The 15637-nt window shown below is 39.1% G+C and overlaps 1 protein-coding gene across 1 annotated transcript in view; it reads left to right on the top strand.

Moving 5' to 3' along the window:
* LOC126190862 (ataxin-10) overlaps positions 1-14708 on the top strand; it is a 131716-nt gene extending 117008 nt beyond the window's left edge. The window contains exons 7-8 of the mRNA XM_049931457.1: positions 5681-5901; positions 14333-14708. Coding sequence (XP_049787414.1) covers positions 5681-5862 — 182 coding nt within the window. The 3' untranslated portion in view covers positions 5863-5901; positions 14333-14708. The remainder of the gene's footprint in view (positions 1-5680; positions 5902-14332) is intronic.
* Positions 14709-15637: the final 929 nt, after the last annotated feature.

Here is a 15637-nt window from a genome sequence, read left to right as displayed (position 1 = left end):
TGGCAGAGATAGTATTTGTGATGTTTCAGGATCGCCCAAGTAATTGTATGAACAATTCCTGACTGATAAGTCTCAGGTACTCACATGTGGACTACAAGCCACTGCAGCTAGTACTGAAATTTGTTTACTACTGTTCCCTGTAAGAATTGCTCTAAAAGTCCCTTTTTGGATGCCGTATTTCCTTTGGTAGGAAATTGTTTTACAACAGGATAAGTAGTCGTAGGAGACCGTGGTGTATCAGCAAATCTTGAAGCATAAAGAGCAACTGCAGCATCTAAATTTCTTGCAGTTTTGCCATAAATTAAAAGTATTTCAATTTTCTATTCTACAGATAAAGTGCCCATTATTTCAAATGTGCCAGAAAAGTCTTTATGGAGAGGAATGGTGCCGAGTCATTTGGTGTTCATGCTTGTGGAAGGTGCAGGAATTGGGGGGGGGGGGGGGGGAGGGGGGGGGGGCTGGCTGGCACGAGGGTGCAGCACATGTGGGGGTGCTAATTGGTGGGCTGTCCATGTGAGAGTTCACTCAGTATGTGTGTATCCATGGCTGGTGCTCCTGTCGCTAATTATGAACATTTTTCTTTACAATAGTTGCAGACTGTAGTCTCCAGTAGCCCTGTAGCAAGAGTTATGGAAAAGAATACGCCAAGACCTGTCACTCTGACAGTGAGATCTGAGGGGCTCACTGAAATCAGGCATCCTCATGGTGTGGGGATTTGCCAAACTCAACCATGAAGGGAGCAGAAAACTTCATTATGTTAAAAGTAGCTTATGAGAAAGACTTTTAAATGTGTAAACATAAAAGTTCTATTGTATAATCAAATTTGCAAAACTAAATTAAATTTTTAACAAAAGTAGCATCTATTCAGAACAATAGAAGCCTACATTTTTATCAGAAATGTAATGCAGAATCAAATGAGTTTGATGTGTAATTTCAAAAACTGGCAAAACTGACTTTTGTTGATTACCGTATTTACTCGAATCCAAGCCTCACTTTTTTTCCGGTTTTTGTAATCCAAAAAACCGCCTGCGGCTTAGAATCGAGTGCAAAGTAAGCGGAAGTTCTGAAAAATGTTGGTAGGTGCCGCCACAACTGATTTCCGTCGTCGAATATATGTAGCGCTGCATAGGCATGCTTTGCCGGGACAAAGATAAATACTAGCGCCAAAACCTCCGCGTCAGTAAATAAATTAAAAAAAAAAAAAAAAAAAAAAAAGGGTGGAAGACTAGCCTTCTTCTCCGCCCCGAGTTTCGATCACTGCATTTTATACATTATCCACGAAGTAAATACAAATTCCGTATTGTTCATCTTCGAATGTAGCAGCATTTCAATGTTGAATGTGCTACGAAAATCCGACTGGCAAGACTGTGATGATTTGTCAATATGGTCAACCCTACGTTCTGAATTTTTTCCTACCTGTGAGAAGAGATGGTTGCTAATAGGAACTTTTATGAATTGTGAATCACATACAGTATTCTCTTCGCCATAAGAATAATACGAATATAAATATTTTGCCGTGTATTCTTTCGTGTTCGCTGCTATCTCATTTAAATCCTGTCTGCCTAATAAACTACGAAACTAGGGTGAGACAACAGCAAACGCGGAAGAATATACATATCATGTCATTTTTATATTCGTATTATTCTTATGCCTAATAGTGATACAGTCAGAAATGAAGCATGGCAATTGACTCGATTTTTAAATCTAAGATGACTAATTTCTGTGCAGAATGTAATGTACTAAAGAGGCGTCTGCAAAGATTTTCAAACGGAGAAAAATTTTCGCTAAACTCTCGTTCAGAACGCCTTCTATCAAAAGCAGTCTATTATTTGGTTCTTGTTGATCATTATCAAAGAAAGCAGCAGTGTAAGTAACAACAAATAGCAGTCTCTTGCCATTGTTTCGTTAATGAGACAATTCCTCTCTTTTTTTTATGGTAAGCGGTGTTAGCGCACACAAAAGCAAGCCATGCCGCGAGCGGCGACAGACCGTAAACACGCACTATCAGAATGCGACAAACAACTCATGACACAGTACATAATGCATTTTCAGCTTAGAGTAACGTAAACACCTATAACAAAGAGAACGGCACTTACCAGATCAAAGCAAAATAAGCAATCAATTCAAACCAGACGAAGCACGTGAAAAAGTAAACTTACCCGTATAAATACAGACGGAGCGTGTGACGCGTAGCAATGGATACCTAGTAAAGCTTAACTGCTAAGCTTACGACTCGAACGTACTGTAGCTGTATCGTCATTCATTCGACCTAAATTGTTTCTCATATTACAATGGACCAACTTTGTTTCGATTTGGAGGTGTGGCCTAAAACTTTTCTCTCCCCTTGAATTTCGAGTCTCAAATTTCAGGTGCGGTTTAGATTCGGGAAAATTTTTTTTCTTGATTTCGGGTCACATTTTTCAGGTGCGGCTTAGATTCGAGTGCGGCTTAGATTCGAGTAAATACGGTACATTGCTTTCTGAGACACATGGAAAGAAATTCTTTGGGTAAACCCAACCTATTTTTTGGTGTAGAATCTGAATCTTTGATTATAATGAGAGGGAGGAGCAGGAGATCTCTTCTGGAAAAAAAGGAAAAAGGAATTGCCCCCCATAAGGAAGTTCAGGGGTTATTTGGGGGGGGGGGGGGTGAGGAGGACAGTTTCAGCACAGGCAGATGCCCCTTTGAAAATAATAACTTTTAAACTGGATATTTGTTTGCATGATGATATTTAGTTCTTCCAAGTTAAAGCAAACACCCATATATTCCCCTAGATACTTGGATTTTTCCACTCTTTTAATCTTTCTGTATTTTGTGTGTATGGTTTGTGTGTTGTCCTTACTTTCTATTTATAGCATTTTCTTGTATGACATCTGTGGACTTGGTTTGGCAGGGAGTTCATGTAAGTATTTCAGTGCTTCTTGTCTATTGTTGCTGAGTACCGCTGGGTCATCTGCAAATGCCAGACATTTTATGATTGTTTTGTTTACACATGCCTTTCCTAACAGAATCCCTTCTACTTTCTGTTTTCATTGTTTGACAATTTTGTCCAAGATCACATTGAATAAAAGTGTTGAGAACCCATTTCCTTGCCTGACTCCCATATGTATCTCACGTGGTTGAGAGTTCTCCCATAAATTTTATTTTGGATGTGGTGTCAGTTGTATGAGTGCCCTAGTTTTTCTGTATATTCCATATTCTTCTAGTGTGTCAAAGAATTTCTGGCTTTCTATGGCATTGTAGGCCTTCTTAATGTTAGCAAATGTGACAACATTGTTGTTAGTTTGTCTGTCCTTCAGGAGTGTTTGGAGGTTCAAAATCTGTTCAGTACATGATTTTCCTTTTCTGAAGCCTGCTTGTTATTGACCTATCTTTTTTGTCTTGTGCTGCTAGTTGAGTAATCTTTTGGATGGAATTTTGTAAGTGACCAGTAATAATGAAAAAATCTCTAGTTATCAGGGTGTATTGTTGGCTTTTCTGTGCAATGGCTGGATCAATACCCATTACCATTCCTGTGAGAATTTTATGAATTTTCTTTGTGATATTTTCGTCTTTGAGTTTCGAGATCATGGCACTAACGTCAGCTCCTACTGAGACTGTTGTTTTTAAATTGTTTTATAACCTCATCTATCTCTGTGATTGAGGGTGGATTTGAATCTGCATTTGGTATCATTTTTGTGAAGTTTAATTTATTCTTATGGTTGAGGAGTTTATCAAAGTGTATTCTCAGAATTTTTCAGAGTAGTATTTGTTTCTAGAGACCTGTCAGTTCCTTCAAAACAGATATTTGGGTGCTGATAAACTTTTATATTTTCCCTGAATATTCTGTAGGAATTTCTTAATATTCCTCTTGAAGTCTTCCTCAATTTCGTTTAGTCTGCTTTATTTATATGCTCTTTTAACTCCTCTAATATCTTCTGAGGATTGTTTGAGAATTGTGTGGAAATCCTGCCATGTAGAATGTTGTTGTGGATTTTTCGTTCAATACCCTGTTCACAAGTTTGTTCCACCATCTGTGTTTACGTTTCCTGGAGGTTGACCCCAGTTCATTGCCTTCTGAGCTGTTTCTGCAAGGTCTGTCCAATTTTCTGTTGTATTTTGATTAACTTCATCAATAATTTTGTTTGTTTATTTTTAAGTATTCATGGTCCAGTCTTATTTTGTTCTGTGTTGTCTTTCCATTTTTGGAATTGCCCTAATCTTTATTTTTAGCAATTGATGGCCACAATCAGAGACTCTAAGAACCTTTTGCATGTTCCCATGTTCATTATTTTCATCGTATTTTTGTTTGTTTTTGCTAGATGCTCTAGTTGGAATTCTCCCCCCTTTTTAATGGGGGGGGGGGGGGGTGGGCATCTCCATGGTGAGTGTTTTTATATTGACTTTTGAAATTGGATTGACATGAATTTTAAATTAAAATGTTGACAATAATTTGAGATGTTCTGCATCCTTGTTCGTGCACTTGTGCACTGTATGTGGTCCTGCAATTTGCTTCTACTTTTTCTCTTTGCGTAGTTGTGCATTGATGTCTCCTACTACAATTTTATCATGTCTTTCTAGTATTTTGTTTATTTCTTCCATGTCTTCCCAAAAGTCTTAGACTTCTTGCAATTTCTTTCTATTGTGGGCATTTGTCAATGCATGTGTGTTGATGATTGTATATCTTTTGTTTTGTGATTTGAATGTTACTGTGGATATCGTTCCTGATATTCAATTGAAATCTGAGATGCTGTCTGTGACTAATTTTTTTTCACCTTCTGACAGCAGGTTTTCCTTTGTATACCCTGTAGTTTTCTATGTTAAAGTGGTTGTCATCTGTGAAACATCTCTCTTGGGTTCAGAGGATGTTGATGTAAAATTTTTCTAGTGTATCAGTAAACTGTATAAGTTTGCCTAGTTTGACCAGTTGAGTGTGCCAGTATAGTGTTTGTCAAGAGGTTTTGAGAAGCACTGACTCTTCTTGTTTTTGTGATGTTCCTGGTCCTCCCAGGATCTGATAACAAGGAAAAAGCCCAGTACATTTACTGGGACCTGATGTAGTGAATATCATTTCTGGTGTTCCACCACAGTATTTTCAACTTAAAGGTAATTGTGGCAATGCCAGTTGGAGATCACAATGGTTAAAAGAATTGATTCTTGAGATCAAGACATTTTGTAGCAGCCGCACCAACTTGGTGAACAGTAGCTGACCACTAGCCACTGGATTCCATAATACACACTACTGGGTTTAGGACTGTTTTAGTAATTGGTCTGCCTTGGTTATTTAATTTCCCCAGGACCACCCATATCTGTCAGGCTTTCTCCTTCCCGCCACCTTTGGAGGCGCCTGATGGGATATCTAACAACCCTACATGGGCACAGGGTAGTTTTGTGTTACACAATAATTATACATCACCACTATTTTGTTTCACAGCTTTAAGGATAAACTTGTTTTTCTACTAAACAATTTTCTTTCATGGAATGGCATTCTGAGAACACTCAGCGGCAGAAATGATGCTTTGCTGTAAACATATACGTTAATGAGATACACACAGCTGTAATGATACTACTGTTTATTAAGTATGTTCACCGCAATTGAGAAGAAGTTGAACAAAGGATATATACGACTATTCTCTGTGTGTGCTGTTGTTAAACTCGTGCTTAGAAAAAAAACACATTTGAAATCCTTAATGTTCATTAGTCGTGATGCAGTGGGCTATCCTTGCACTTCGTAATTTGTGTGAAGATAATAAGGAATGCCAGGAAGTCATTGCAGGAATGACGAAGAAGGGTGAAATTGATGCAACAACACTGAACCAGGTTGGCCTCACTCTCCATTCAGGACCTGATGGTGGTGTTGGTATTGCACCACTGCCTCGTTGAATTCACAACATACTTCTTGGAAAGTGGCTGATTGTTTTGGTAAGTTTTAAAAAAAATCTGTATATTTAAATAGCATAAAATTGTGTGTGAATTCTTATAATAGAACTATGAACTGAAGCGGGATGTCATGTTCGACCCCATCAATACCAACACATTTTCCATAACGTGTATTACCAAGGGAGGGTGGGGTACTTAATGCCCATAAAATTTTTTTTAAAAAACCCAAAGATTTAAAGCAAAAACAAATTTTGTTAATTGATGTTAACTTTTATCATCAACATTTGAAAATATCTTTCCACGCTATCTTAGCAGTTCTAACATATTTTCTGTAATGTGTATACAGACAGGAGGGGTTCCTGATGACCACTGCAGAAAAATTTATAAAAAGTAGAGATTTCATTAATTTTTGTTGAGTTATTTTCACAGCATACAATTTAAAGATGTATAGACATGTAAGAAGCATCCACAACTTGAAAATAGGAATATGACATTTGTTGCGGAAAGTCACATTTGCTACTAAGACTTAAAATTTTGGGTCATATATTAAAAAAAAAAATTCAAAACAATTGTGGAATGTGCTATAAGAAATCATTGAAAACAATAAATATTTTGTAAATTTTAAAACATAAATTATATGATTAGATTACAATATTTTCGAAGGGTGGACATGAAGCAACCCCCCTCCCTCTGCAGTATTGTGGGGGTTAATTTACTGTCTTCCAGTTTTGTGAAGTACAGTTAAAGATGAAGAATGAATGAATGAAAGAATTAATTTTTATTCTTGCAAACAATAACTTGGTTGAACGTGCAGAAGCACACTATTAATTGTGTACATTTGCGTTACAGTAATGTCAAGAAAATGAGAGATACATATAATCTCTGAAATAAAGAGTACATTACATTAATGATAACTAGTCCATAGTACTCTGAAAATACTAGCATGCACACTTTTCAGTCAAACAATTTTCTTTGCAAATGTTAGAAATGGATCAACTTCATGAGTTCTCAGTTCTAAAATAAATTTATTTATATACCCTTTAAACTGCTGAATTGGTGGGTTCCTAATATACTGAGGTACTGATGTTAGCACTTGATTGATTTATTCTTAGAACACTTCTACACATTTCTACGGGTAAAATGGAATATAAACATTCCTTGTCCAGCATGTGGAATGTGATAGTTCAGGTTCTGTAACTGAAGTAGTTACCGTATTTACTCGAATCTAAGCCGCACTTTTTTTCCGGTTTTTGTAATCCAAAAAACCGCCTGCGGCTTAGAATCGAGTGCAAAGTAATCGGAAGTTCTGAAATATGTTGGTAGGTGCTGCCACAACTAACTTCTGCCGTCGAATATATGTAGCGCTACACAGGCATGTTTTACAGGCACAAAGATAAATACTGGCGCCAAAACCTCTGCGTCAGTAAACAAATTTAAAAAAAAGATGGAAGACGAGCTTTTTTTTCCGACCCGAATTTCGACCACTGCATTTTCATACATTATCCAACGAAGTAAATACAAATTCCGTATTGTTCATCTTCGAATGTAGCAGCTTTTCAATGCACTACGAAAATCCGACTGGCAAGACCGTTTGCGATGTTTGTCAGTATGGCCAATTCTACGTTCTGATTTTTTTTTCTACCTGTGAGAAGAGATGGTTGCTAATGGGAACTTTTGTGAATTCTGAATCACATGCAGTATTCTCTTCACCATAAGAATAATACGAATGTAAACATTTTGCCATGTATTCTTTCGTGTTTGCTGCTATCTCATTTAACTCCTGTCTGCCTAATAAACTACGAAACTAGAGTGAGACAACACAAACGCGGAAGTATACACATATGTCATGTTCATATTCGTATTATTCTTATGCCTAATAGTGATACAGTCAGAAATGAAGCGCGCGCGGCAATTAACTAGATTTTTAAATCTAAGGTGACTAATTTCTGTGCAAAAAATAATGTACTAAAGAGGCGTCTGCAAAGATTTTCAAACGGAGAAAAACTGTCGCTAAACTCTCGTGCAGAACAGCTTCTATCATACGCAGTTTATTATTTGGTTCTTGTTGATCATTATCAAAGAAAGCAGCAGTGTAAATAACAACAAATAGCAGTCTCTTACCATTGTTACGCTACTGAGACAATTACTCTCTTTTTTTTATTGTAAGCGGCGGTAGGACGCACAAATGCAAACCATGCCGCGAGCGGCGACAGGTCGTGAACATTCATTATCGGAATACGACAAACAATGCATGACACAGTACAATAATGCATTTCCAGCTTAGAGTGACGTAAACACCTATAAGAAAGAGAACGGCAATTATCAGATCAAAGAAAAATAAGCAATCAATTCAAACCAGACGAAGCACGTGAAAAACGAAGGGTACCCGTATAAATAAGGACAGAGCGCCTGACGCATAGCAATGGCTACCTGGTAAAGCTTAACTGCTAAGCTTACGGCTCGAACCAAACTACTGTAGCTGTATCGTCATTCATTCTACCTGAATTGTGTCGCATATTACAATGGACCAACTTTGTTTCGATTTGGAGGTGCGGCCTAAAACTTTTCTCTCCCCTTGAATTTCGAGTCTCAAATTTCAGCTGCGGCTTAGATTCGGGAATTTTTTTTTTCCTTTATTTCGAGTCTCATTTTTCTGGTGCGGCTTAGATTCGAGTGCGGCTTAGATTCGAGTAAATACGGTACTTAAGAAATAAACAACAGCCGTGGTTTAATTTTTGATCTCCACGACTCATTTGGCTACCAAGGCCATTTTCCAGTGGTTATGAGTCTACCTTCGTGGGAGTACAAAGACACACTGTTTATGTACCTCCATGATGACCGACTCATAACCACTGGCAAACGGCTCTGGTGGTCAAAACTAGTTCTGATAATCAAAAACAAAAGTGCAACTGGTGCTGCTGTTTGCTTCCAAGGAATGACATCAAGCCATATTTGTTCTTGGCATTGTGCACGTGGCACACATCACACTCTAGGTAGTTTCACAATTATCCTTATACAATACATAGTGCAAAATAAGTGGTAGCAGAGTGATGATTTCAAGTTTTCTACAAAACTGAGTCTGCTGTGAGCTATGGGTACCATCTGTGTACTATCCTAAGTGCCACTTTCTGTAATTTAAAAACATTACTTCTATGTACACTCCTGGAAATGGAAAAAAGAACACATTGACACCGGTGTGTCAGACCCACCATACTTGCTCCGGACACTGCGAGAGGGCTGTACAAGCAATGATCACACGCACGGCACAGCGGACACACGAGGAACCGCGGTGTTGGCCGTCGAATGGCGCTAGCTGCGCAGCATTTGTGCACCGCCGCCGTCAGTGTCAGCCAGTTTGCCGTGGCATACGGAGCTCCATCGCAGTCTTTAACACTGGTAGCATGCCGCGACAGCGTGGACGTGAACCGTATGTGCAGTTGACGGACTTTGAGCGAGGGCGTATAGTGGGCATGCGGGAGGCCGGGTGGACGTACCGCCGAATTGCTCAACACGTGGGGCGTGAGGTCTCCACAGTACATCGATGTTGTCGCCAGTGGTCGGCGGAAGGTGCACGTGCCCGTCGACCTGGGACCGGACCGCAGCGTCGCACGGATGCACGCCAAGACCGTAGGATCCTACGCAGTGCCGTAGGGGACCGCACCGCCACTTCCCAGCAAATTAGGGACACTGTTGCTCCTGGGGTATCGGCGAGGACCATTCGCAACTGTCTCCATGAAGCTAGGCTATGGTCCCGCACACTGTTAGGCCGTCTTCCGCTCACGCCCCAACATCGTGCAGCCCGCCTCCAGTGGTGTCGCGACAGGCGTGAATGGAGGGACGAATGGAGACGTGTCGTCTTCAGCGATGAGAGTCGCTTCTGCCTTGGTGCCAATGATGGTCGTATGCGTGTTTGGCGCCGTGCAGGTGAGCGCCACAATCAGGACTGCATACGACCGAGGCACACAGGGCCAACACCCGGCATCATGGTGTGGGGAGCGATCTCCTACACTGGCCGTACACCACTGGTGATCGTTGAGGGGACACTGAATAGTGCACGGTACATCCAAACCGTCATCGAACCCATCGTTCTACCATTCCTAGACCGGCAAGGGAACTTGCTGTTCCAACAGGACAATGCACGTCCGCATGTATCCCGTGCCACCCAACGTGCTCTAGAAGGTGTAAGTCAACTACCCTGGCCAGCAAGATCTCCGGATCTGTCCCCCATTGAGCATGTTTGGGACTGGATGAAGCGTCATCTCACGCGGTCTGCACGCCCAGCACGAACGCTGGTCCAACTGAGGCGCCAGGTGGAAATGGCATGGCAAGCCGTTCCACAGGACTACATCCAGCATCTCTACGATCGTCTCCATGGGAGAATAGCAGCCTGCATTGCTGCGAAAGGTGGATATACACTGTACTAGTGCCGACATTGTGCATGCTCTGTTGCCTGTGTCTATGTGCCTGTGGTTCTGTCAGTGTGATCATGTGATGTATCTGATCCCAGGAATGTGTCAGTAAAGTTTACCCTTCCTGGGACAATGAATTCACGGTGTTCTTATTTCAATTTCCAGGAGTGTGTGTTTCAAAGAGAGCACAGGTTTTGATATATCAAAGTAAGAAGTTTATTTGTACACAAAATACATAAACATATTCATGTATGAAAAATGAGATGCTTCCGATCACCTCTACTGTGCTGGCATGCAAAAACACTGTCCATGAAATTTATATGACTGCACTAAAAGTTTCCACATCCATTTGGCTGACTTCAAGTCGTGGATGTTTTCTGGGTTTATTAATATACAGCACTGGCCTAAGATGACTCCAAAGAAAACAGTTACAAGGAGTTAAGTCACATGATGTTGGTGGCCATTGATGATCAACATTGCACAAAATGAGGCGATCCGGGAACTGCTCATAGAGCAACTGAATTGTTTTTGTGGGAAGTATGGCAAGTGGCACCATCCTACTGAAACCACAACTCTTAAATACCCATTCCATCCAAATGAGGCCATGAAAACTCCCTTATAATTGTACAGTATCAGTTTCCATTGACTGTCACAGCCTGTTCTACATCATCTTCAGAAAACAAGGGCCAATGATGCCGCCCAACCAAAAGCCGCACCAAACTGCATTTCCCTTTCTTGGATTATGCAAGGATTTTCTGACCCACACATGGCAGATCTGCTTATTTACATCATATTCATCAATGAAGATGATTTTGTTTGTGACGCTTTTGTTCTCTCAGAAACCAGTCAACAAATGGTCGTCTGTTCTCGTGAGCCAACCGTTTCAGCTGTTGTGTCAGCTGAATTTTGTAGGGGTGGTAATGGAGATCATACCGGAGAATTCTCTGTATGAAGAAAAGCTTAAGCCGAATTGTTGGGAATGGTGATAAATTGATTTCATTGGGCTAACAGCCACACTGTCATGAACCACCACAATGATTGGTCAAGAACTTCAAAGATTTGCTGTTGAACCTGTCGCAAAAAACTATCCATAAGCCTGCGAACTGTTGATTCATTCAGTACCCTGTTACACCTTAGGATCACACAGTCACCTGACATTGCTGCATAACTTTCGCCATTCTGATAAAACCTTTTCATGATTAGCATGTGTTGTGCACAAGTGAACTGCTCCAGGTTAGACACTGAATGCGAGAAATTCAACTGAGTCAGCAATCGGAATGTTCCTGGAAATGGAAATGAATCAAAACAATGTCACCAACTGACAAACAAAAATTTGCCAACCATTTCAAAAGCAATTCTCTTTTTCAACCACCCTTCATTTTGTGACCCCACATAATAATACCCTCCGTTGTGTGATTACATATTGAGGGATAATAAATAACTCTGAGAACAAATATGCTGTTACCAATTTTGCTTAACCTCCCTCTCTAAATGATTATCTCAAAACAATTTGGAATTGGTTGTCATCCCAAGGAAATTAACAGCAGTTACATCTTGTTCCGTTAACATAAGCTTCCATGAAATATATAGGTTACGTACTTCGTCTTGGTTAATTCAACTGCAACAGTGGTTTGCTCTACTTCATATTGATACTTTGCTATTTTTTCTGATGTTATAAAGTGTCAAGATAATCTGCAACTACTGATTATGTAATATAATGGCACCTTCTACTCACAAGTTATTAACATAAATATTATTGAATCCAGTATAGAACCTTGACGGACACCAATTTACCCTGGCAGACATACTCTGTGCTGTTAATTTCAACAATTTGTATTTTTATTAAGATTTCATCACTTTAATAGCATATTCTATAATTCTATAGAAATGTACCTTGTTCAATAGTGTTTCATGGAACACAGTTTCAAAAGTTTTTGGTAAGTCAAAAAGTCTGTTTTGTACTACTAATAACTAATATGTTTTCAAGTTGCTTATGTTTGGAAGTGACAGACACCCTTAACTGTGTTAAAACCTGATCTAAAAACAAATTGGCCATTGCAGTTGATTTTATTTTCTTGAAAGTATTGTACAAGTTTGCCTGTTCAGCAGGGCTTCCATCATTTTTGCCAACATAAGAGTAATTGGCACAGCTGATAGTTGTCAGAGGCTACTTTCCTTATGGTCTGGAATAATGTTTACATATTTCAGTTCACTTAAGAACTGAACTTGCAGCTGACCGTTACATGTATGCACTATATATGCAAGCAGTCCTGCTGAATAAACTCATTCACATTTTAATGCTGCTGAATTTAAGCCATAAATGTCAGTAATGACATAGTTTCTTCTTTTCAATATTATGAAAACACAGTGCACCTCAATCAGCCTGAAGTCAAATGTTACTTTTTGGCTTTGTGGTGTTTTCCAAAAAGAACTTTTGATTCATTATTATGTTGCAATATTTGATATAGACATTTTAAATTTTTGATGTAGAAGTGAAGGATAATGTTATTTAGGGGTAAATGGTGTTCCTTTTTTTTTAAATTTAAAATATGTTAATGAGTGTGTTTAGAGATAGGAACTATACTTAGCGGAAAGAATCCAGTATTATATATGAAACAAACACAAAAAGGAGTAGGAAACTTTGAGAATTCAGGTATTTTAGAAAAAAGGGATAAAGGTAAATGTTTAACACATGGGAAAGTAGCAGGTAGAACTCATGGTATAGAGAGATGGTCCAGCCAGGAGGGGAGATGGACAGGGTACATACTGTGCTTATTGTTGTATCAGCAAGTGATTGCAGAATAGTTCCTTAGAGGGTGGTGGTATGTGCATTCTATTGTGTGTGCATGGGACATGCCATTATTATTTAGATCTCAAACCCAGATGCCATGTACATTTTTTTTTTTAAACTGTGATGTAATATTCTTTTGTATTCTGTTGCATGACATAAGATTTGGCATGTAATGCCACTTAAACTCTATTGCTACCAGAATATAATATTGTAGCTAATCTTCGTATTGAGCTAATACTATGTGACTATAGGGCAAAATTTCAGCTGCAACTGAGCAAAATAGTACAGTGGCCATGGCATCAGACTAGTCTTTCGAAAGATTATAATGTAGGCTTTCCATAATTTCATCAAATTCCTGAAGGTGAATGTCAGGATGTATCCTTTGAAAAAGGACATGGCTGTTTCCCTTCCCCATACTTATCAAATTTGAGCTTCTGCTCCATCTCTCTCTGTCAAGGATGTGATGTTAACTCCCAATTTTTCTTTCTTCCTTCTTTTACATCATTAACAAAACTTAATCCTTCAAGAGGCCACCTGTGAGAATGTATACCTATAGCACTGGCTTACAGTGTCAACTATTTCTTTGTAATGATGTAACGATCATATGGTTTCGAGTAATATTTGGTGGGCACAAAAAAATGTGTGCTGTGAAGACCCAGTATGCTTTGTAGCACGAGAGAAGGGTCCTTGCTTCACTATTCATTCGTGGTGATTTGTCCTGGTAATGTGAATGTGAAACTCACTGCTTACTTTGTATCTGCTGACCTTTCCCATCCCCCCCCCCCCCCTCTCTCTCTCTCTCTCTCTCTCTTTCTCTTTCCAAAAGAGGGAACTAGTAGATCTAGGACCCAGCTAGCGTGGCACTTTTGTATGTATTTATTGGCTGTTCTTCACTTTTCATTCTTGACATCTCTCACAATTTATTAAAATGTGTAATGTTTTTTTATTTTTTTTTATTGTATTTTTTTTTAAAAAGGATAAGTGATGTAGCAGTTATGTCACTGGATTTTATAAATGAAGATCAAGTATCCAAGTATGACCATCCAGATACACCTAATTTCCCTGTACCAAGCTGGTTACATGCCAGGCTAGTTCCTTTTACAAAGTGGAGACCAATTTCCCCCTTCATACTTCTCCAGCTGAGCTATTGCCTCATTTATAATGACTGCAGTATCCATAACATGTTCTTACCTTTATTATCAGATGCCAGACAACTGAAGATACTGTCCAAAGATTTTTATTTTGAAAATATCCTACTTTGTTTTCTTTACAGGATGATGCCAGGCCACAGTGTGTCCTTAAATGGCAGCTGGAGATGGTCAGGTAAATGACTTGTATCATAATGCCCATCATACATCTCATCATGTTTGAGCCAAAATTTGATTCTCTGAAGAATATATTTTGGGAATTCCTTTGCTAAATGCTGAACAAATGGTTGATATGAACTGGAGATCATATTTAGGCCAAGAATCTAATATTATGACTGTGTCATAAATAAAACTATTTCTTGCAGTGCAAGTTTTCATATTCACTCCTGTGCACACTATCAGCTGGGCGCCTGATGTAATGTTATTTCACTGGATGAAATGTAATAACAAGCATTCTGATTTATGTGGTAGCTTCTTACAATAAATTGGACTGTTTCTCAGTGTCATTGTTTCATTTGTTTTCATGCCATCAAATCCCCTGTAGACAATGTTAACACAAACTGGTACATTATTAGTAAACACCAGATGACTGAGAATGATATGGACAGCACGCAGGTAGATGAGGGAAGACTTTGGTAACCAAGAAAGTACTTGTTGTGGTAAATGGTACAGCCATGTGCAGTGACAAGCTAGAATATGTGCCTCTATATGTAGACTCAGATGATTAAAGCATAGAATGCTGACCAAGTCAGACACATGTTGGGATTGCTCAAGACCAAGAGGATTAGAAAACATAATAAAAACTTATTATTAATAAGTAAATGCAATAGACACAATGTAAATACTGTTCCATTATGTAGTAAAAATGAGCTACTTATTCTCCATATAAATGTGTAACCTTTAAGGAGCAAACTTATTGAACTCCAATACTGGCTGGACAAAATACACTGCAGCATTGTGATAATGAACACTGAATACAAAGCTCGCAAATAGACTTATTTATATCCTTTGGCTACACATCAATCACAATGAGTAATAAATATAAACACCAATCATGGATTAGGCCTGAGGCCTATTCTGAGTGGCAGTTTGCTGCCTACAAGCAGTACAAAGAGCGCTCAATGATTGTGGGATGTGTGATCGTGTTGCAAAATCCTCCAGCCATTATTTCCAGTAGATGAACCGTGATGATGGCAATGCTTCTGTATTCATGCAGCTCCTCATTTGGCCTCAGGATGATGAGTGGACCTGATTCCAATCATCCATACCTACAAAAATCTGAGGAGGTACTGGGAATGGAACCTTTCTGTGCTGAAATAAGCAGTGCTAACCATTTGGCTTCGAAGGTGGTCACAATGAGCAATAAGTCATTTTTTCTTCTAGTGTTGTAGCTTGTCTTCTGAAATTGTTATGGATTGTTTGACAAATTT

The sequence above is a fragment of the Schistocerca cancellata genome, chromosome 6 (assembly GCF_023864275.1).
Source record: "Schistocerca cancellata isolate TAMUIC-IGC-003103 chromosome 6, iqSchCanc2.1, whole genome shotgun sequence".
Lineage (NCBI taxonomy): Eukaryota > Metazoa > Arthropoda > Insecta > Orthoptera > Acrididae > Schistocerca > Schistocerca cancellata.
Note: the sequence above shows the minus strand (reverse complement) of the source record. Positions and strands in the feature narration are given on the sequence as shown.